The sequence below is a fragment of the Loxodonta africana genome, chromosome 5 (assembly GCF_030014295.1).
Source record: "Loxodonta africana isolate mLoxAfr1 chromosome 5, mLoxAfr1.hap2, whole genome shotgun sequence".
In the NCBI taxonomy this organism is placed as follows: domain Eukaryota; kingdom Metazoa; phylum Chordata; class Mammalia; order Proboscidea; family Elephantidae; genus Loxodonta; species Loxodonta africana.
The window spans coordinates 63,904,089-63,928,812 of NC_087346.1; the positions used below are offsets into that span (position 1 = coordinate 63,904,089).

At 36.3% G+C, this 24,724-nt stretch overlaps 1 protein-coding gene across 11 annotated transcripts in view; it reads left to right on the top strand.

Moving 5' to 3' along the window:
* Positions 1-24,724, top strand: part of FAM13A (family with sequence similarity 13 member A) — a 363,829-nt gene that overhangs the window by 293,904 nt on the left and 45,201 nt on the right. For all 11 annotated transcript variants that reach the window (XM_064285550.1, XM_064285551.1, XM_064285552.1 and 8 more), the window contains 3 exons: positions 2,966-3,152; positions 17,164-17,240; positions 17,618-17,660. In XM_064285550.1, coding sequence (XP_064141620.1) covers positions 2,966-3,152; positions 17,164-17,240; positions 17,618-17,660 — 307 coding nt within the window. The remainder of the gene's footprint in view (positions 1-2,965; positions 3,153-17,163; positions 17,241-17,617; positions 17,661-24,724) is intronic.

Consider the following 24,724-nt stretch of genomic DNA (forward strand, 5'->3'; position numbering starts at 1 on the left):
ACATGGGAAGCGTTTGATAATCGTTGAATCCTGTTGATCCTATTTTAATAGTCTCTCCACTTTTATGTGTTTGAAATTTTTCATAATAATTTTTTTTCAATTGCAAGGCATCATTTAAGTGAAAATGGTTTCATTCTTCCAAAAGATAATGAACTGGAAAATTATATTTATGTAACAAAGAAAGCATTTCTTTGTTATAGTATTTTAAATTCCTACTGCAGAGTAAAAAAGAAAAGAAAGCTATCTTAAGGGAATTATAAGTAGTTTAGTATTGCTATAACTTTAAGTGTATAGGTAGGGGTGAAGAGGAAACGCTAAAAAAAAGTTGGGGGGAAGAAAACTAAAAATAAAATCTAAGTAATTAAAGCAAGAAGCCACAGAGATCTAAGTTGAAGTCAAATCCAAGTTATGTCAAACATGATTGAAACCTGTCAGGATGTGACAGGAAGGAATTGTGTACATGTGTTCCACAAGCACATAGGTACTAGGGCTGACACACATTGACAGCACTAAAGCAAACACCTTTGGTGAGAATGGGATTTTCACAGAAGACAGTTGCACAATAAGATTTTTATGCGTTTATTTATTTACATGAGAATATTTTGACACGTAAATGTAGTATAAAAAATTTGACCTGAAAAGTAAAAAAAAAAAAAGGCAGGTAAAAATAAATACGTTTACAAATTACTGTAGAAACAATACAAAAGAGGGTTAAAATTCTCAAAAATGAGGAGAAACCAAAATGTGTCCAACTATATAAAGGCTCTTCCCTTGCAAGAAACAGGGATAAAGCTGAAGACCCAGTTTGGTTTTTTTGCTGCTAAAAACTGTACAGAATAACTAGAAAAACCAGTCGAGGTCAAAAGTTGTAAGCCTGCTACCTGTACTTGCCTACTTCAGATCTGAGGAAAGTTAACAACTACACTGCAAGGCAGAGCTGATGGTAGAACAGCCAGGAGTTCTCCATCCAGATCCATCTCTCACATCAACCTTCAAGTAAAAGCTGAAGAAAAACAAGCCCTTAGTGAAGTCCGAGCTCTGCAATCGGCTGGCTGAATTTCCTCCACTGTAGTGCTCAAAATAGTTTACTTTTTGGCCGGCAAAAACACAGAAGAGCCTGGAACAACTGCCTTTAGCAAATGACTGCTGCTGCTTCCCAGCCCTCATGGGTTGGGCCCTGTGTGTTTATTTTGATAAGGTTTATTTCAGTAGTTCGTTCGCTATTCAAAGAGATTAGAAAATGAACTTTGTCTTTTAAGTTTTTTAAATAATTTTTAGCTTTCAAACATAGAAGCCCCTCCATTAAAAGAATTTATAATTGGACACATGGCCTAGGCGTTAGGGAAAATATGAAAAGAGATAAGAAAACAAAATATATATAGCAAAGCAAATAATTCTGAGTTTGAGACTGAGCGCCATCTAGCCATCGCGGGCAGCGCAGCTCTCAGGGGGCGGAGAGAGATTTAAGAGTGTTCGCCCGAGTATGTATGTTCGCATGTTGGCCTCTCTTAGCTTTTCCTCGTGTCTTCAGTTATTTTACACTTAGGAGAGCTCTTTAAAATGTTGCATAAACCTTTTATGTAATTTCACTAAATCCATGTATATTTTACATTAAAAGTTGTAGAATGTAAGACTAAATTAAATATAAACCACTGTTAAAAATTACCAAAGATAGCCTAACTTTGAATACATTATAATATTTAATTCATAATTTTGTCTCCATTATAGCCCGTCTAAGAGGCTGTGAATTTAGATTGCAGAATAAATATTTATCTTTGATTTTTGATATGGTTGAGTTGATGGTAAACTATGGTCATCTTTTTTTTTTTTTTAGAGCTTATTTATTTCATCATACAGCTTTAGATGTCAGGGAAGGTGCATTAACTCAGTCATAGCATGTGAGAAAGTCAGACCTCATCTGTCCCTTACCAAGGCATAGTAATATGGATGGGGGCTGCGCTGACGGATTAACTCGTTCTGTGTTACAGTAAAAACAACAGTTCGCTAAAAGGACAAATGTTTGATGATCCCCCTTATATGAAATACCTAGAATAGGCAAATGCACAGACACCTAAAGTTTATTAGCAGTTACCAAGGGCAGGAGGGAGGGGGAAAGAGGCAGTCATTGCTTAGGGGACACCGAACTTTTGTTAAAGGTGATGGAAAAATTCGGAAATGGATAATGGTGATGGTTGCACAATGTGATGAAGGTGATTAATGTCACTGAATTACGCATGTAAAAAATGTTGAAATGGCAGATATTTTGTTACATACGTATTTACCACTCTTTCATTGCCATTGGATGAATAAAATTGTATGATGAAGATATTCATATTTATTTCTAAAACTAAGTCATGAAGAACCACTATGTTGTAAACTCAGATTCTGGTACTTCTGGTACTGGAAATTAACAAATCCATATTTCAGTTAAAATGCTATTGTTGTAGTCTATAGTTTTTGTTAATTTGTACTATTTTGATCGAGATTACTTCATTCAGTGAGATTTAAATATATTTAACGCATGTCTCTTGTGCTAAAATGTTTTATCATTTGGGAGAATCAACGTGTCCCATTCTAGAAAAGATACTATATTTCTTTTTCACATTTTTCTCCATACATATTAATTTATAAGATTAAAAATAATCTACTGTGAATAATGGGGAATTTTTGTGTGAAGTTGCACTAGTCTCCCTATTTGAATATAATTGCTTTTGGTACAATATAAAAGCTGTTCATTGGTGGGAACATAACCCTTGCCAATTTACCCCTAGGAATAATTTCCCTTTTAATGTGGTTTATTTGGCATCAAGTGGTCTCAGGAGTGATCCTTTACTCAGTCTTTGATCAAAGATGCAAACTGGAATTTCTTGGCATTCTTCTGACTTCTTATATGCTTTGTGGCAGTATTATTAAATGTCCCTTTTACCTTTTAAAATAAAGTAATTTTTTTTTTTTTCTATACAAGGGGACTTGTCAACAAAGAAAATATTCCTTCTGGATTCAATGACCTTGATGACTGTGTTTTGAATGCTCAAGAAGTCGAGAAATTACATGAAAATTGTTCTGGTTATAGTGGTGAAAGGAGCAAACCTAAACGTCAGAAATCCAGTACGAAACTTTCTGAGCTCAATGAAAATCAAGATGGTCTTGTGGTAAGTGAATATTTGTAGAAAATTAGTTAGGGAATATCACATCTCTTTTCCTTACTTTGAAAAAAAAAAATCAAAAAATAATTTCATAGTCTTGAGTTTCATAGAATTATAAAACTTTAGAGCCACTAAGTATACATACTTTGTATTCTTCGTAGTAAATATAAAAACAGAGGATGAGGAATATTCTGTACCACCAGAGGAACCAGAGATAGCACACACTGCTTCCCATGTTTTCTAAATTGGTTTCATTTTCATCTCATGCTTTCAAGCACTTTAGAATTTTATTTTTGGAATAAAATTTTTAGTAAAGCCCTTTTTTATATTTTTCCCCATCCTAGTCTTGTCTCTGTGACTTTATATATATGTATGTATGTGTATGTTTTAATGAATGAATTTAAAGCAAGGTGAAAGAAAAATACAGAGGGAAAGATGATCAGCAATCAAGCTCTATGTGTTCAGAAATTTAGTTTCAAATCTTCACTCTTTACTCCAAAAAATATTTTCTTCCAAATTAATTAGAAACAAAAAGAAATTAATCTCTGCACAGTTGCCTCAAACCTGAATCATGGGTAATTTGATACGTAATTTTTTGTAAGCTCCTTTAGTCAGTAACTAAATATTTATTCAGTGTAAGTATTAATAGACATCATCACTTTTCTTGTATGCTTCGGTTTCATTGTAAAATGTCACATGGTAACGTCTGTGTTCTAATTCTTTTTAGTTTTAAAAATTAACAAAAAACCACTAAAGATAAATTTTATAATATACCATGTAAAAATAGGCAGTATACATTCTTAGTGATCAGTGTGTAAGTTCTCTGATCTACTTGATCTCTGACAGAATTTAGCCCCATGCTAGGTTTTCCATACATTTAACAAAAGTTCCAGGCCATCTATTTTCATTGTCAGTTTCTGTATCTACTCAAGTAAAACCCCTGATTTTTCCCTAAATAAAATATACTTAAATGCAAATCCAGAGAAAAACATGTTTATGTGATTTTTCCCCCTAAAATATACTGCTTCTTTGCTTCAGGTAGTAGACTGATCTGCTGGAACTGACAGAAATAACCCTCAGACCCATAACTGATACAGTTCACAAAGTTAAAGACTTAATAAGCTTTGGGCCCGTTAACCCATTACTCTGGAGGTGATTCCGACTCATAGTGACCCTACAGAACAGAGTAGAACAGCCCCATAGAGTTTCCTAGGCTGTCATCTTTACAGAAGCAGACTGCCACATCTTTCTCCCATGGACCAGCTGGTGGGTTCAAACTGCCAACCTTTCAGTTAGCAGCAGAGCACTTAACCACTATGCCTCCAGGGCTCTTTGGAAACATTAGGCATGAACTATTTTTTGTTAAACATTGATTATTTAATATGTCTTATTGGGAAAGTAAATTTTTAGATAAAAGAAATGATGCTAATTTCATTAGCTCTTTTTTTTTTTATGTGGCCTATCATTTGTGTATCTGCAGTAGACAATTACAGTGTCTAGCAGTCTGAGATACTGTTTTATAGCTTGAAAACAATATCCTTCTCAGTTCAAATCCCATTTTACATGAACTTAACAAATCAAATTTTTTCCCACCAGGAGTAATATCTTAACTAGGTGGTAATAGTTAACAGGAGTCTCTGAGTGGTGCCAACAGTTGCTGTGCTTAGCTGTCAAGCTGACAGGTTTGAGGTTTGAATTCACCCAGAGAGGCACATCAGAAGACAGCCCTGGTGATCTCCTTCTGATTAATCAGCCGTTGAAAACCCTACTGAGCGCACTTCTACTCTGACACACATAAGTCAGAGTCATGGCAATGGCAACTGGTTTTACAGTTAATGGAAGTAGAAAAGTACGTCTATTCCTTAGAATATGTGTTTTAATGATAAAATTATACGTAGTCTTATTTAAAAACATTTGGAAGAGAGATCCTAATTCTACTTTGGTCTTTTTTTATGTCAAAGGATTTGCCCCACCTTAATCACCAGCTTCCACATTCCAGCATTGCACATGTCACATGTTAACGCAAGTGAGCTAACTGGACCGTGTCTTTATTGCAATGAATAATTTAAAACTCTACCAACACAACTTAGAAAGAAGAAAAACTTCCTCATCTGTAAAGTGAGGGTGTTCTCTAAGATGTTTTCTAACTTTTATATTCCATGAATTTTTAAATCTAATCTTCACAAGGTAGCCTCAAAGAAAAGAGCCGGGGAATAATATAACAGCGACTAGTTTTTAGATTATATCCTGAAAGTGAGGTTGTGCACCTTAGCTTATTTTTAACTTCCCTTTTATTGTTAACCTTCTAATTTTACTTTCCCAAACTCGCCTCCAAAACCTTGCCCCACCCTATTTCAAGTTCTTTACGCCGTGACCAAACATTTCTTTCTATAGCTGGAAAAAAAAAGAGAAGAATTATACATAATTATGTGTGTTCTTTATGTGTCACGAAATATTTTAGGTCATGGGAATGTAGCAATGAGAAAAACAGGCAAAAATCCTGCCCTTGTGAAGCTTACATTCTGTAGGGAAAAGAGATAACAAACAAGTTAAGTAAGTAAAACAAATTATATAAGATAGTGATAAGTACTAGGAAGAAACATAAAACAGGGACTGGGGAAATAGGTTGCAATGAGTCAAGATCGACTTCACAGCAGTTTGGGGGGGCAGGGAGGGATTTGAGGACAGTAATTGTGGAGATAGGAGTGGTCATAGAAGACCTCACTGAGAATTGGCATTTGAGTGTGTAGGCCTAGAGTAACTGAGGGAGCGAGCCATACAAAGAGAATAGCAAGTGCAAAGGCCCTGAGGCAAGTGTTCATCTGTAGTGAATGTTTCAAGGAACCACGGTGACAGGAGTATGGTTGGTAGAGAGTGAGTAATGTGAAAGAGGTAATGGAGAAGAAGAAGGCAGATGACATAGGTCTTGTAGATCACTGTAAGGACTCTGGCTTTTACTCTCGGTTAGATGGAAAGTCATCCAAGGGTTCTAGGTAGAGCAATGACATGATCAGACTTATTTAAATTCAGTTTGACTACTCTGTTGAAAATAGACAGTAAGCAGGCAAGGGCAGAAGCAGGCAGACAGTTAAGAAGCTATTGAGATCATCTCAGTTTGAGACGATGGTGGTTTGAACTATGGTGATAGCAGAACCAGCACATATGGCCTCACAGGCTGTAGACTGCTCCTCCAGGGGGCAGTGTTTACATCAACAAAAATGCAGATGGTCCTTCCTGAAATTGTGCGTTGCAGTGGTCATAAGGTAGGGGGAAATGGATGGATTCTGAATATATTTTGATGATAGGATTGACAGGATTGGCTGAAAGATTAGCTGTGGGGTATGAAAGTAATAAAAAAATAGAGGAGTCAAATATGACACCAAGGTTTTTGGCCTGAACAACTAGAAGATTGATGCTGCCAATTTACTAAAGTGGGAAAGACAGAGAGGAGAAGTTTTGGGAGTAATATCATTGGTTCAGTATTGGACATGTTGAGATTGAGCAGCCAGTAGAAGTCTAAAGTATTAGGGAAACTATTGGATTTCTAGTTCTAGAGTTTACAGAAAATGTTCAGACTGGAGATATAAATATGGAAAGTCATCAACACACAGATGGTATTTAAAGCCATGACACTGAGTGAGATAACCTGGGAAGTGAGTGTGGATAGAGAAGAGAAGTGGTCCAGGGACTGAGCAGTGAGGCATACCAACATTTAGAGGATTGGGAGATGAAAAGCTTCCAGCAGAAAAGACTAGGAAGGAGCAGCCAGAAAAGTAGAAGAAAAGCCAGGTAAGTTTGGTGTCTAGGAAGCTAAGTGAACCACATAGAGAGGGAAGTCAGATGATAGATCAGATAGAAGACTGGGGGTTGGACTATTGGATCAAGGTGAAGGTCACTAGTGATCTTAATAAGTACAGCTTTATTGGAGAAATGGGAGCAAAAGCCATTCTCAAGGGTAAATGGAAGGAAAGTAACTGAAGACAGTAATAATTTTGTAATGATCTCACTAGCCCAACACACATCCAGAGAGGAGAATATGATGTAGACCTAAAAACATATCTTACAGATTTGGTAACTCTAAAGTGGAACTGTCCAGGTACTTTCCCATTTGTCCTTTCACAGATAAGACCATCAGAGACTGAGAAACTACAGATAATTCAAAGCTCAGAAATTGGTGGTAGCCAAGTACCAATCACAGCATTAGACTGCTGTCTTTTATCTCTAATTATTGCCATGTTCCCAGCTTTTCTCTCACTCCCTAAACTCCTAGCTCATGCCTGTGTCTCTTTCAGAAGAAAACCTTATCCTCTGCTTTCCTTAGACAAGTTAAGACAGCCAGCTTGTGTTTCAACAAGTGTCCTCACCCCTGCTTCAGAATTTCTCTAGAACCACTCGTTTTGTTTTTTCACCTGCTCAGACAATAAAATGATTTTCCTAAATTCTAAGGTTAACCTCTAAAGTTAAGAAGAATCCTTGCAAATTCTGTTTTCTATATCCATCTGCCAACCTCATCCCATACATGTTGTTGTTAGGTGCCATCGAGTTGGTTCCAACTCATAGCAACCCTGGTACGACAGAACAAAACATTGTCCGGTCCTGCCCCATCCTCACAGTTGTTGCTATGTTTGAGTCCATTGTTGCAGCCACTGTGTCAGTCCGTCTTGTGGAGGGTCTTCCTTTTTTTGCTGACTCTCTACATCCCATATATACAAACACATATACATACATACTCACACATGCATTTTTAATTACTTCTTTATTGGTCCATGTATTGGTCTCTTTATTTCTAAAAATTTTGTAGGGCACAATGTAGCATTTTGAATCAAAAGCCATAAATCACTCATGCATTTTATCCATTAATCCTACTCAGTTTTCAGGATATAATCTTAAATATAGAAAAGACCATGTGTACTAATTTGTTCATTAAAATGCTGTCCATAATCATGGACAATTAGAAGGAACTTAATATTCAAAAGTAGGATACCAGATAAGTAACATTTGTATGTCAATTCAATAAAATACTATGCAACAATTAAAAAGTACGGCTATGAAGACTGTGTGATAAAATGGAAAATGTTTCACAAGTATCATTTTAAGTGCTTTTCATATATTATCAATTTTAATCCTTGCAGTAATCTGTAGGGTAGGTGTTATTATTATTATTATCTCCATTCAAAACATGAGGTACTGAGAGATTAAACAAGTTGCCCAAGGTCATACATAAGTGATGGAGTGAAATTTCACTAGTATGTCTCGCTTTAGAGTCCACACCTTTAAACACTATACTGTCTCTCAACATTAAAGGTAGGTTATAAAACAGTAGCTACAGTGCATGCACATACATATATGTGTGTGTATATATATATATACACACACGTACCTGTGTATATATATTTATATGTATATATGTATGTGTGTATGTGTGTATACGGTGATGGAATCCTTGGGTGGTTCAAGACCACCCAGAGGCACCTTGGAAGAAAGACTTGGTGATCTACTTCAAAAAAATCAGCCATTGAAAACCCCGTGGAGCACAGTTCTGCTCTGACACACATGGGTCACCCTGAGTTGGAATTGACTCAATGACAACGTTTTTTTTTTTTTTTAGTATTGAGTTATGTATGTATATTTGTTTATGTGTATATTCAAAAAAAAAAATTTTTTTTTTTTTTTATATTTGTATGTGTATACGTATATGAAATAATTACTTCTAGGAAAAAAAATTAAAGGCAGATATACCTAGAAGTGTTTTATGGTCATATTATGGCAGTAGTAGAAACAATTGTTACTGTTTGTTTTTTCTTTTTTCCTAAATTGTCCCTAGGTGATTATGCTTATTATATAACAATAATTAAACTTAATATATAAGAAAACTTTATTGTACCAAAAATGTAGTTTAGTAGCTCTCTTATTTATAAACAACCAACATTTAATACCAGTGTATTCCCTAAAATCCCAGACATGGTTCAAGGAGAGAGCATAAGTCTTGGCAACAGACAGACCTGAATTTTACTTCCAACTTTCACTTAATAACTATGAAATGGGGGTATTAATATCTTATTGCATTTTTATGATTTTTAAATACAGCTAAATGTTGCATTTCATAATAGGTAAAACTGAACATAATGTCTAGCATAAAATACAAACTCTACTCTGATGTCTAATTTCTTTCCCTCATCTTACCATCAAACATTTTGAACAGTCTGAACATTTTAGCTCCAACTCTTCTTTTCACACTTGTTCATCAACTGCTGCTGTCCGTTTTCTATCCCACTTCTCTACACTTTTTCCAGGTTATTACTGGTCTTTTCAGATCCCTGTGAAATGACATCTGCTTAGTCCTTGGCATCAAGTCCTCGTGGTGGTCGATACTTTCTCAGAACTCTCTGTCCGTTGTTCTCTGTGTTGACTTCTTCTTGTTCTCTTACTTCTCTTTCTTCTTCCCTGTACCCTTCACTAGCTAATCTTCCACAGATTTTGTGTGGGTGTTACACGGGTTTTTGTCTCATAGCTCTTTTCCATCAGCACTTTCTTTGAAAGCTTCTCCACTTCCGGGTTTGCAAATGCCACCTCTCTACAAATGATTTCCAAGTCAATATTTGATTGGTGCTTACTGCAAATTCACCTTAGTTCTTCAGAGTCGACATGTGAAAAGCAAACTCATCATGTTTTCCTCCTTGATTTCCTTTTCACCCAAGATCCCCATCTGGTTTATTCGCTTCATTACCGTCTTAGTCATTTTCTAAGTGATTTCCTTTTCCTTAACCCCACTCCTTTCTTCTAAGTTTTCAATCATTTGTCAAATTTAGCTGGCCGTGTTTAGAAAATATGTTATGTGTGTCTTCCTTTTCCCTTTGAATTGCCATCTCATAGCTGAGGCCCTTCTTATAACTAGCCTAGAATAGCAAAACAGATGCCCCGTATGTCTCCATGCCTCCACTCTCTGCCCTCTCAGAACCATCTTATCTGCTGCTGAAAAACAATCATCTACTTACTGCAGTAGTTTTCAACCCTTGTTTTCAGTGCAATACATCTGAGCAGGAACTTCTATCAAAAACTACGTGACGAAGATTCTCTGATTGGTGTCAAATATAACGTGAAAAAACATAACATTGTGAGTCACTGACTTAGAATTACTCATTCCTTCAATCGTACAACAATTACATGTATGACAGGTACTATTTTAGGTGGCAAGGATACAGTGGTGATCAAAACAGATACACTTTCTTCCTTCCTTGAATTTATGTTCTCATAGGATGAGACAGGTAAGAAACAAGTAAATATAGAGTCAGATGGCAATATATGCTCTGGAGAGAAATAAAGCAGGGTAAGGAGGCTAGGAAGAGGTAAGAGAATAGGATTGAAGTATACACAGGATAATCAAGACAGGCCTCAGAGAGTGATATTTGCAAAGAAACCTGAAGGAGGTGAGGGAGTAAGCCATCAGGGTATCTAGGGAAAGACTCTCCAGGCAAAGGAAGCAGCAGGGAGGTCACTATGGCTGGAATAGAGTTAAGAGAGGAAAGTTATAGAAGAAGAAGTCAGAGACATGGCAGGGGTCCTGGTTATTTAAGACTTTGCGGGCATTTTTAGAACTTGGTCATTTACCCTGAGTGAAATGAGGAGCCATTAGAGAATTGAGAGGGGAGGAGAAACATTTTTTGATACACCTTATGAAAGAACTGTTCTGGCAACTATGTTGAGAATAACCTGGTACAGTGAGGGATGGACAAGGACTGAAGCAAAATAATTGACATATTCTAGGCAAGAGATAATATCAGTTTAGACCAGGGTGATAGCCCTGGGGGTGGTAAGAAGTAGTCAAATCCAAAAGGATTTTCTGATGGATTAGATGTGGAATGTGAAGAAAGTAGGGGTGCAGAATGACTCCAAGACTTTCAGAGTAACTATAAGGATGGAATCGTCATTTACTAAGATGGGAAAAGTCTAGGGAGGAGTAGTTGGGGGGAAGTCAAAAGTTCTGTTTCAACATGGTAAGCATGAGATGTTTATTAGATATCCAAGTAAAGAAGTTAGGTAAGCAGTTAGGTATGTGCATGTGGCATTCAAGGGAGAGGCAAAATAAGTTGGGAAGTCTTTGCACAGCGTTGGTGTTTGAAGCCTTGAACCTGAATGAACTGACACCTAGGGAATAGGCATAGAGGGCAAAAAGAAGGGATTCATAGGCTGAGCCCTGGCACAGACCTACATTTAGACGATAGGTAAAGGAGACTAAGAGGAGCAGCTAGCAGTTTTGGTGGCATCGTGGGGGCATGTGTCATTACATTTAAGTCAAGAGAGGGTCAAAAGAGAAAAACTAGAGTAGTGAGTGAGTAACTAACACTCACTAACATGTAGCTCATATATCTACCTTGACAAGAGCTATTTTGGTGGAAAGGGGGAGGCAAAAGCTTGATTAAATGGGTTCAAGAGAGAGTAGGAGGAAGTGAATTAAGTACTGCAAGTATGGAAAGTCTTTGCATGGGTTGTGCTCTAAAGATGTGAAGAGAAATAAGGCAGCAGCTAGAGAGAACATGAGACTAAGGAATGGTTTCTTAAATATAGGTGATACTAGAGAATTAAGAGATGGGGAAATGGTGATGCAAGAGAGAGAGGGATCCATTCCAAGAACAATGTTCTTGAGTAAGCGTTGGCGTGGGACCTAGCAGACAAGTGGAGGATCTGACCGTAAATTATTTTGATCTCAAGACCATCTCATCAAAAACTTAAACGATTTCCCCCCTTTGCATGACATCTAAGGTTCATCCTTGTGTTCTAACCACAACCTACCTTTTATCTAAGAAAAGTGAATACGCTTCTAACTTTCTTAATCAAGCTCACCTTATTTATACACATGTGTAGGATTCTTTTCCTTTACATACTATTCAGGAAAGGAAAAATGCACCTGCAGTTTTAAATTATATGTTTTGTCAACTGATGTTTACTATTTCTCTTCAGATGGACTCTATCATGAAAATGAAGGTAATATAAACAGTTTAACAAGTTATAGCTAGAACAGTAACCAAACTGTAAATGTCATGATGGCAAGGACTGATGTCTGTCTTGTTCACTATTCACCATAGTATCCCCAGTGCCCAACATAGTTTAGCACTCATTAAAAATGTGTTAAAAACAAATACGAAGGAATGGCCACCTTATGGTTTAGGGTACACTGTGTAACAAAAAGACCGAAAACACAAAGGCTTGAACACAATGTAAGTTCTTTCTCATGTGACAACCTGAAGCAAGAATTCAGGGGTTGGGGAGAAGAGTGGAGGTCTTGCTACATCTCTGCCATCTTCAGTAAGTAGCTTCCAGGGTACTCTCATGGTTTCCATCTCCATTCCCGCTCACAGAAAGAGGGAATGAGCATCGAGGAATGTACCTAGTAGGGCATTTTATTGGCCAGGCCTGAAATCCACACACATCACTTCTCACATTATTGTAGACATGCTAGTCACATGGCCATATTTAATTGCAAGAGAGGCTGGGAGATGTATTGTTTCTTGACATATGGCTATTTCATTACTGTGGAAGAAAAGCAGAATGGGTTTGGGTGGACAGCTAGCAGGCTCTTCCATAGGTGTTCTTTCATGGTACCAGTTGTTCTTTTTGAATATGGATTAGTTTATACAGTTTTAAATAATAAGAACTAATATGTACAAGTGGAAATTCAAATCTGCCATTAATCCGTTGTTAATAAGAATATATCAAATTTTCTCATTCTCTTAGAGCTCAAGGTTAGAATAATGAACCTGTTTTTTTTTTTTTTTTTTTTTTTGCGGGGAGGGGGGAGTCCCTGAGAATCTTCTTTCTTTTTTTTAATTGTGCTTTAAGTGAAAGTTTACAGATCAAGTCAGTCTCTCATACAAAAATTTATATACACCTTGCTGTGTTCTAATGAATCTGTTTTGACTAGCAGTGGTCCAGGCGGCCTTCAGATTGAGTTGTTTTGTATATTGAAAGAGGACATTTTTTGTGCCCTCTATAAAAGCTTCGTTAGTATTTTACAGTTTTGAAAGACAAATTTGTTTTTGCTGGAAGTGTTTTCAAAGGCTTCAGTAGTCAAACAGGTTTTAAGTCTAACTTTCAGTGCCAAAACACAGAAGAAAAAAAAAATGAAAGTAAATTTCACAACCTAAAGCTAATTTTATCAAAGCTTTTGCTCCTTTAGAGTTGAGATTATTTTTATAGTTGAGGATGGTGATTTTTAAAATTCACTTCCCTCCCAAAAAAAAAAAAAAAAAATTTTTTTTTTCAGACATTCAAAAATTGTCAAAATAAATTGGATCATAGCAAATCTATTTTGAAAGTCACTAGTAAAGACATATGAGTCAGAATTTTATGGATTATAAACTGGGCTTTCACTAAATTATACTTAAAATCATAATCTCTTTTCTGTTTTTTAAGTAACCCACTACCTTTAAAAGATCCTAACATTAGAAGAGTAATTAAAATTGAAGTTACTACAATAAAACATTTCTTTAAGAATTCTATTACTTCAGCCTTTAATAAATAAAAGCATTAATAAGCTACTCTTTTACCACACCTGGGGAGTGTTTAGTACACAAAACATTTCAGACCTTTTCAGAAGATATTGAGTCAGTATTTTTTCAGTGAAAAAATACTGCACATCTGAAAGTTCAGTAGCACACACTGAAAGTTCAGTGTTAAGCTATGTTTCTTTTTTTTTTTTTTCAGCAGGTTTTTGACCTGTATTTTGACATTTACCCATTTCTCCATCTCAGTGAAGGGGAATTACTGATCCATTTCTCTCCTTAAACACTAGGCAAAGGATGGGAATTAGAATTTTACAAAAAATTCAAATATTTTACACCCTCTCCTCACTTACTGACATGGCTGGGTTCCAAAGACCAGGTTATTATGCAAAATTGGCGTTATGCAAAAATGGAGGCTAACCGTATCAGATCACAAAATGGAGGAAGGGTATATCATTATGTAACTCCAAAATACATTATTACCATAGTTCTACCCAAGTAACACTTGCAGGGGGCAGGGAGAGGTTGGCAAACAAACACAGAAGGCATACATTATTTGCATAAAAATATGGTTCCACACCACTGAGAATCATGGCTGAGCCAAGCTGACACATAACAACCACCAAAATCAGTGATGCTCTCACCTTGCACCTCAGCATTTGTTACTGCCAAATGTACGTCATTAATGTGCCGGTAAGTGAGATAGTAGATTTTTTACTATTATCATAAATACAAAATGTCAGATAACGAGATAGTCAGTAAGTGAGGAGAAGGTGTATCCATAAAAACAGGTAGCCTTGTTAGTGTACTCATAAGTCTTTTCTACCCTTGTTAGTTTCACTGAAAAAAATGGGGTATTTTGCTAGTTGTAGCACATTCTTCAGCTCTTCCCTATTCCCAAAAGGTTATAGGTGCAACTCAACTACTTTAGCAAAGGAACACTATGTGCTTACATGCTGTTTTAATGAAACAAGACCATGAATATTCAACAGTCTCAATGTGTGAAGAACAGCATGACAACTGGAATTACTTTAAATCTTTAGAGAAGAATAGTGAATATTGAAAGTCACCCTTTATGAACTACATCTCTAAAAACCCGTATTCTTGGAGAATTCTAAAAATATAAATCGAACATTAAAAAAAAAAAGTTTAAGAAATTACTACTTACATGTTTTAACCCTGAGATCAGCTGACCATTCTCTTATAAAGTTTTCCATTGTATAATTTGACTTCTTTCTATAATTCGGAAAACCTGTATCAATTATGTTTGGATCCTTCTGTTTAGAAAAAAAAAAAAAAAATCAAGTGTCTAACATCTTTACTAAAATATCTCTAAACTTATATCATGCTAAAAAAAAACCATTTTTATTTTCTATCCTCTCACAGTCTTTCTGAAGGTTTTGTATCCCTAATCTGAAGATTCTTATTTCTTCTGAAATAGTTGTTTGTATATCATTATAAGTGTATCTCTTCACTGTCATTGTTTTAAAACAATCTGAAAGTAGAGGATTGTGTTTTCCCTAATAATAGTTTAAAAGAATTCATATCTCAGAGCTTTAGGAAAACTTAATACTATTGCACTAGATCTTACACTAAAAATTTTGAAAATCACCAGTGGGAACAAACAAGGAATCTTTGTTGCAGATGTATCCCTCTTTTTAAGGAAGTTCACACCCGAATAATAAGAGCAATTATGCTTTGGCTTAATAGAAACCATTTCATAGAGGCTTCTTTTAACTCAAACTTAAGAGGTATAAAAATGCAGAGGGATATAAAAATGTTACAATTTTTTTTTTTTTTTTATTCCACAGGGCTATTTTCTAAAATTATCTGAGTGTGTAAATCGATGCTCAGTATACAAATGAATTCATTATTCAAACTGTGTATCCCTTTTATGGGACACTGTCTGAATTATGGACAAGGGCAAGTGAAATCTTTTCCTCGAAGATTTCATAGCTTTAGAAATAATAACATCATCAACAGCTAATATTCACTAAATATACCAACCATAATTCTAGTACTTTCCATGTATTGTCTCAACCCTAATGACGACAACCTCATGTTGCATATTGTTGCTATCTCCATTTCCAGATGAGGAAACTGAGATTCAAGTAGGATCATACGGCTGGTACATGATAAAGCTAGGATTTAAACCTGGACTTCTGACTCCAGAGCCACCTTCAGAACCCTTATGTTATGCCGTTTCCCTTTTGTCTCTATTCTTTGACAGAACTCAGGGTTTCGAACTTTATCCTACACAAATTCACCAAAGCAACGGAAATGGAAATAATCCATCTATCTACCAAGGCAAAGATTAGTTTTATACTTAAATTATATCTTTATTTTATAGAGATGCTTGTGCATGTTGAGTTCATGGGACTATTGCTAAATTTAACCAGATTGACGCAGTGGCTGCAACAATGGGCTCAAACGTAGCAATGATTGTGAGGATGATGCAGGACCGGGCGGTGTTTCATTCTGTTGTGCATAGGGTCACTATGAGTCTTAACTGCCTCAACAGCACCTAACAACAACAACAATCAGATTTACTTTGTAAAGGATTTTTTTTCATAATGGAAGATTACTGATATGTAAATAAACACGTTGCTTCAGTCCATGCGTGTTTTTTTTTTTTTTTTAGCCATACAGGGTGGGTAGCTTATATTTAATTTCCTTTCAATGCAGATAAGAGTCACTGAGTTTAATGAAATTAAGGGTCACATTTTCCAAGACAGCTATGTTTTTGAGTCTGCTGAATTTAAATGTGCTGTTGTTTGCATACTTGTAATCTTCCTTCATAGTTATTGCTTACTTATTTCGTGCTCAGTCACATGAATTGTGTTTAAAAGGCACTGACCATGTACACAGAGGCAGTCATAAAAATAATCTTTAAAATATAACCCCTAATAAGCATTGAGCCCACTGGGTCAGCCTAAAATACGTACTCAAAGTAAGTGTCCTATTTATATTTTTTCCATTTTAGCTAATGTAAACATTAACGTTAAATATCTCAGAAAGAAATGTTTTTTCCGTTAACTTCATTTTTTTTCATGGATGTTTTATAGCTTAAGTATAAGCTATATATTACTCTAGATCTTACTGGTAATATATACCTCAAAGATGTTAAGTAAGCAGCAGATATTACAGGTTTCTGATTCGATTCCTCAATTCTAGTTCTGACGCCATCCTGAGCCTCTGAAAACCTGAGTTTTCACTATGTTTAGCTATAAATTATGGATAATACCTAACAAAGATAGCAAAGACATTATAGGGCACAACTACCATTTCTAGGATGTTTTCAAATATCTTTATTAAAGGGATGATAAAGCTCATGTACAATTTTATGGAAGAAGTATGTAATAAACCCAAAATTCACTAGTTTTAAAAAAGAAAATGTAGACTGGAATCAGTTTTTATCTGCATATTATCTGATTTTTCTATTTTAAAGAAAGGAGTTGTCTGCTGTTGCATATTTCTTACCATTCCTACTGGTCAGCCAATGATTTGTTTTGTTACAGAATATGGAAAGTCTCAATTCCACACGATCTCATGAGAGGACTGGACCTGATGATATTGAACTGATGTCTGATGAAAGGTAGTTTCAGAATTTCCTTCTCCCATCTTTTTCAAGAGGATGAAAAGATTTTTGTTTCCCTTAAGTTGTATACATTATGACAACTATGAAGAATAGAGTTAAAAGACTGTAGGTTTACCACCAGTATTTTATAGCAAGGAAAACGATTAGAACATGTACCATGGTGGAATTAAATACAAATGACTGTATTCTTACTTGTACATGTTTCTGATTTTTGTTTTATTTTTATTGATTTTGTTTTTAAATTTTATAAGAATTTGGTTTAGAACTACTCAGCCCATTTTTAAAATAAATGAAATCATAATGTCAATGGATAAAAAAATTGTTACAAGACAAATTGATGTTTTATAATATTTTGTTGTTGCTGTTGTTTATAGCAAAGAACATGAAAAAGATGGGGGACATGCCCAGCATTCTGAGGTGAGTAGCTAACAAATGAGATTGTAACTGTGATGGGTTTGTTCATACATTATTGATTATTATTATCCCTCAATTAGGGATAATGAGATAAGTGAAAGGACTGTGATTTCTGGAGATTAAAGATTCCTTGAGCTATCGTAAGAACTCTATTATTTTGCTTGGGAAGGTAAACTTTAACAGAATGGAGATTTCTCTTTAGGTTATCCATAAAATCAAAATGAAACAAAAAAGCCAAAGCTACTAGTTTCTGGGTTTTTTGATGCATTTTTTTAATGATTGAAATAAATAGTGAGTGTTAGTAGATTCATCACAGAGACTATTGAAATATCTTTCAAATTCACATAAATTCAGTTTGAGTTACTTAATCTAATTCTTTTTCTGAGTTTTGTGCCTCATTTTAAATAAACAATGGAGAATTCCTGTCTGTATCTTAAAGTTTCATTTACTTCCCTGACTTTCCCTCTGTCCTTTTAGCACATCCACATGCTGACCCAACAGTTTGGTTTTCCCTGCTTCCAACTCTGGCTTTCATTTAGAGGGCTGAGCCTCATTTTTCACTCATGTGTGTATTCCATCTGCTACTTCCAAATGCTTCCAACTCCACCTTCCATCTTTTTATCAGTTTTCTTTTTGGCAAGAGGCTTTTCTCAACCTGTTCTTGGATTCTGACTCTTGAAGATTATTTATAGAACTCTTCCGCTAACCCAGTGATTTTTAATCCTTGATGGGGACTGACCTAATTCCTCTTAGAGCTGAGATCTAATGACAGCCACAATCCCTTCCCCCTTGGAGTTTTACAATCTAGCGGGTTAAGAATCTGGAAGCTATGGAACCTCTTCTTAGAAAAACGCAGGCTCATGATTTTTTGCATAAAGTTGAAGTTGTCAAGGATTTCATTTTACTTGGATCCACAATCAACACCCATGGAAGCAGCAGTCAAGAAATCAGATGATGTATTGCACCAGGCAAATATGTTGCAAAAGATCTCTTTAAAATGTTAAAAAGCAAAGATGTCACTTTGAGGACTAAGGTATCCCTGAACCAAGCCACAGTATTTTCAGTTGCCTTTTTCATATGCATGGACAATGAGTAAGGAAAAATGAAGAAATAATGCCTTTGAATTAATGGTATTGGTGAAGAATATTGAATATACTGTGGACTGCCCAAAAGAACAAACAAATCTGTCTTGGAAGAAGTACAGCCAGAATGCTTCTTAGAAGCAAAGATGGAGAGACTTTGTCTCACATACTTTCGACGTATTCTCAGGAAGGACCAGTCCCTGGAAAAGGACATCATGCTTGGTAAAATAAAGGGTCAGGAAAAAGAGGAAGACCCTCAATGAGATGGATTGACAGAGTGACTGTAACAATGGGCTCAAGCATAATAATGATTATGAGGATGGCATAGGACAGGGCAGTATTTTGTTCTGCTGTACACAGGGTCTCTGTGAGTTGGAACCAACTCAATGGCACCTAATAACAACAACAGTGGGCACTGCCACCCCCTAAAGCCATGGACTCTTCATATTTCCTCTATTCAGTCTTTTCATCTATACTTCTTCATTACCCAGTCAAATAATAGGAGGGAAATTCTTCCTCTTTCTGACGTCAGAGCTTCTAAGCTACTCTTTCATCTCTTATTTCCTTCCTACTCATTTATGCTTCCCTCTTTGAGATTCAGACAACAAGCTGACATTCTTTCCTTGTCGCTGGGTATCTTTCTTAAGAGCACAGTTTCACCATGATAGTATTTTTTTTCTCCTGTTTTCATCTTTTCTCTGCCATTTCCCTCTGCTCACAGCGAGCACCTACTCATCATGCCATTGAATGTGATTTTAAAGGAAATTGTTTTGCCAGCCTCCTGGAGAGGTCTTCTCAATTCTTCACTTTGATGTCTGTTATCCTTTATGAGATAAAAGGGTATAGAGCAACCTTTGTGATGGATTTCATAACATTAACTCATAAATTCCAAGTGGTACCTAAACTAAATTCACACCAAACTAAATTTGCCTTGATATTTTTGTTGACAGCTCCCATAGCAGTGGGTGAATCATGGGGAAAGAATCTAAAACCCTTCCTCCATGTGCCAGGTCCTATTCTTATATGTGTCACCCCTGTGCAGCTACCAATAGCACCTAGCCTACTGTTGCCACTCATTAAGCATTCATTATTAATAATCATGGTCATCATAACAATTTCAGTTAGGAGATAAAATTAGACTATGAGTTAAAATCTAGACTAAGCCCTCCATGTTACCTTTCTTTCACAACTGCACCAAAGGGAAAAAAAGATACCACTCTACAAGAAGATCAGGATTGTTTCCCACTCATGAAGGCATATGTTTCTTTCACTGAAAGAAGTATAGTTTATTACCCAGGCAGCATTTTGTTCTGTTGTACGTACGTAGGGTTGTTGTGAGTCGAAACTGACTCAAGGGCATCTAACAACAACAGCAGCATTCTTAGTGAAGGACTGTGAAAAGGTCTGTTTTCCATTTTTAAATCTCTCTCCCCAGTTTCCAGTGTGTCGTCAATTCTTAATTTTGAATATATGTGGCAGGTTCAAGAACTTATTATACAACCCAAATAGTTAATCTGGTTTTTTGGTGATACAGCAATAATCCCTAAATTTCAGAGATGAAAAATAACTCTAGGCTTTGGTCACCCCTCTTAGAATTTCTAGAATTAATATTTTACCAATATGTTATTTCAAGTCTCCTGTAGCATCAGATTGCGATCCCAAAATTTACACACCCAGCATGAGTGGATATGCTAATGTTCCCAGTTTCATTTTCCATTAAGACAGATCCCTCCTCGTTGATATTGTTCTTTCAAATTCTCCTTGGAAACTCTCAGATTCCTATAGGGTAACACAAAAAGGACAGCTATTTCCTTTCTTTTTTTTTTTTTTTTTGGCTAGTATTTCTTTTAGAGTTAGGAACATTAACCTTCAACCTCAGAGATGCTCCCTATGGGACATACAGGCAGAGACTTATCTTAGAGTCTGCTTCTCAAAGGCAAATAGAGGCACAGCTGTGACTTTATTTTTTAAATAATCAATTTTCAGGCTTAAATATGTTTTGTTTGAATGAATGTGTTGAAAAGTGAGCATGGGCTTATCTCTTTGTCGAATGTCCTTTTACTCTTCCTGAATTGTGCAATTGATCTTACCCAAACAGAGAGTCTGCTGAGATCTCACATGGGCATTGGTCAGTGGAGTTTACTCATTTCTATTGCATCTAAGTTTGTTATGTTTGGTTTGGATTAGAAATTGGTGAAACTCAGACAATAAAAAAGAGTCACTTCAAAATGCCAAAAATTAAAGTAGGATTTCTTCAAGTAGGTTTTGAGAAGGCTGACATTTTAAGTAATCTTCCAGTTTGGTCTATAAAAAATTAGATACACGCTCCCTGAATATTTTTGGTTGTTTTCAACTCAGTGAACACCTAGATGTAGCCAAAAGAGGTCATTTTTAAAATTAGCAATTTCTAGATTCTAAAAGATATCATTATAGGGTACAGATTTTTCGAAGTTCTGATTACAGTGGAGTTTATACCTTAAGCTTTAATTTCTTCCAAGTTATTTTCTGTTGTGAAATATTTTATGCTTCCATATGATATCCAGAATATTAAATCTATAATATTATAATGAACCTCTTTGTCAAGAAATCAAAACAAGTAAGAATTATGAGCTAAATCGGAAGGTACAGGCAGTTGCTGGATTACGAAGGAGTTCCGTTCCTAAGTCTGTCTGTCGAATATGTACGTAAGTCAGAAGAACGGTTAGGTGCCTAACGTCAGTCAGATGTTTGTCTTAATATGTATTATATAGTGTACCTTCCTATGCATAAAAAGATTAAAGAAACACTTCGAGATACACTAGAACATCTTTAACGTAATAATATAGTAATAATAATGTTTTGATGTTGCAAAGTAGCACCGATTTGATATTACAAACCGTTGTATGTACCTCTAATTTTTAATATTTTACCTGTGTTGGTTCATAGCTACGGGTTGTATGTAAGTCAGATGTTTGTAGCCAGGGGAACTGCCTGTATTACATTTCTGAGAAAGATCATCTTACGTCAGAATTGTAAGGTCCATGAAGTGTTAAATTCTTTCAAGATATTTTTACATTCTTTATGCTTTCTAAGCCTACTGCTTAGGAGAGCTTAGAAGCATACCATTGTTAACAAACAAGACATTCATAATAAACAAAAAGGCTATTTTCCTTCTTCTTACCCTGCTTCAAAAGCAGAAGAAAGGACAAAGAGAGGAGAGAGAGAAAAGAAGACAAGGCTTTCCAATCAAGACTGAGAAATTGATAACAGTTATCACAAGATCTCAAGTGCAGGCGATCACTTGCCCCGAGAAGGCTAGAGATTTCTGAACTATTCCCACCAACAAGTATTGATGAAATGGATGAGCCTGATACTTCAACGTCACCGTATCTCACGGAAGCTTCGGGATTTTGTTATTGGTTTTAATATCAGTTATTTGTTTAGATTTACTTCCGGTTCCATCCAATCTTGAAAGGCATTTTCCTTTATTGTCAGGCAAAACAGTAAATGTTATGGTTCCCTGTGGTTTTTCTATTAACACTGAGTGGTTTCTTCCTGTGCGAACTGCGTTATGTAGTACACTGTCTGATAGTACACCACATTCTAGTGAGCTGTTCATTATCCATACACTTAACCCATATCCTGCATAGGTAGGGAGAAAGGATGGAACAAAAATTCATTAACTATATTTGCAGCCAGTTGAGTCTGGGGATAGAGAAAGCCAAACCCAGCCAGATGGGAGACAAGCCTTAGCAAAGATTAGACTGATAGCCTAGTAGTTAATGGCTCCTTGACCTGAATGTGGAATGTTGCCTGAGGCCACAAGCAGGGTGAGTTCTCTCAGTATTTGTTCCCATTGCTCTCTCTGCTTTCCTTTTATAACATGCATGCTTGATACTTGGCACTAACATCTTCAGTGTTTCTCTTCTCCACTTGATCCTGTATCTTGTTCATTCCTATAATTCCAGTCCCTAGGACTTAGTACGTGGTCAGTAAACACTTGCCAAATTAGTGAACCAGAGAATATGAAAAGGATGTAGAGTACAAATGGAGATAGTATTTCTTTTATGATTACTGTGTGCTAGCTGTGATTATACATGTTTTTCATTTAATCCTCACAACAACCTTATCAAGTCTTGTTTCCACATTAGAGAAAAAGAAGCAAAGGTACAAAGAGGTTTACTCACTGAAGATCGTGCAGCTAGTAAACTGTTATTTAATCTCAGGTATCTAAATCCAAAACCCATTCCCTATCGCCATATCATATTGTCTCACCCAAGAGCCAAACAGTTTATTTCAATACACAAATACTTAGTGTGTTTTTCATATGGTGTCAGCTTTTTGATAAGAGTTTGGCATGTGACATCACAGCACAAGTATCCAAGTTGGAAACTGTGAATTGATTTATTTACTCTCTGATTTAACTGAAGAAGTAAGACATGTAAGCAACAAAGTTGAAACCAAAACTATATTGGCATTTGGAATACCCTTTGCATTTTAACCTTAATGATCTAATAGGGGAAAAGACAAGTAAGTAGACAACTGTGATGCTATAACATAAGCACTATTATAGAGAGTGTGTGAACAACCAGGAAAGGTGCCTAACCCAGACCGTGCTAATTTGTATTTGAAGGAAGAGTGAGTTTTTATACTAGTATGTTGCTACAGAGCCTGAAGAGTTTCCCCATGGGGAGCTTCCCAGAGCACGAGGGCAGCAGCACTGGCTGTGTGCATCTATAACCCTGGGTCCTCACCACCAGCAGCCCACTCTGAAACCCCAGGTGAGGCAACTGTGTCAGGTTCAGAGACCAGCAAGGCCTTCCTGAGCAGCAGACAAGTGAGAGAGCAACCTTAGGGATTGAACAGAGCACTCAGGACAGAGTTGAGCTGGTACCCGTATGTGCTGGTGAGTGTTTTCTGTGCCAGGTGTGTCCATGGCTGTGTAAGCTAGTGTGCCACGTGCATCCATGGCTGTGTAAGCTAGTGTGGGTTTTTCTAGGGAGGTTGAATCTCTCCACCACTGCCCCAGAAATCATCCAGGGAGTTCAGAAACTCACATAAGTTAACATTGGTCTGTAGTGTAAGTGGTACTTTATTGTATTTTGCACAGTGCACATCCTAAATACCCATATGTGGTGGTCTCTGTTGGACTCCAGATACAATGGCCTCTTTGCTATTCCTCAAACATACAAAAATGGCCATGCCTCAGGGCTTTTGCATTTGCTTTCCTTTTTCTTGGAGTATCCTGCCCAAAGGTGGCTTGCTTCCTCACTTCATTTCTCTGCTCCTATGTCACCTTGTCAGAGAGGGTATCCCTGACTACCCAGTGTACTTTAACAGATCCTAGCCCCTGCCACCAATAGTCCTCTTAATGCTGCTTCATTTTTCTCCAGAATCTTTATCACTACCTGACATCTTATATTTTTGTTCATTGACTCTCTCTTTTCTGTAAGATTCATGAGGTGAGGGATTATATTTTTTTTCTGTATAGTTTCCCCATTATCTAAAAAATTTGTCCAGCACATGGTAGGTACTCAAAAAATATTTCTTGAATGAATCTGCTTTGAATCTCCATTGCCTAACGTAATAAAATTTTTTTTTTTTATTAAGCAGCCCATAAACGTTTCTTGAATAAACAAGTAAAATTTTGACCTGATTTTCTTTTTTTAAATAGTAGAATTTTAACCAGTTGCCATCAAGTCAGCTCCAACTCATGGTGACCCCATGTGTGTCAGAGTAGAACTGTGCTGCATAGATTTTTCAATGGCTGATTTTTTGGAAGTAGATTGCCAGACCTTTCTTCCAAGGTACTTCTGGGCGGACTCAAACCTCCAGCCTTTCAATTAGCAGCTCAGCACATTAACCATTTACACCACTGAGGAACTCCAAGTAGAATTTTAGAGGTTATCCATTCCAGCTTTTTACCCAGGGTCAGAATTTCCCCATCTCCAACATTTTTGACTCCCAGGCTTCATTTGAACACTATGGAGGGCAGCTCATTTGTGA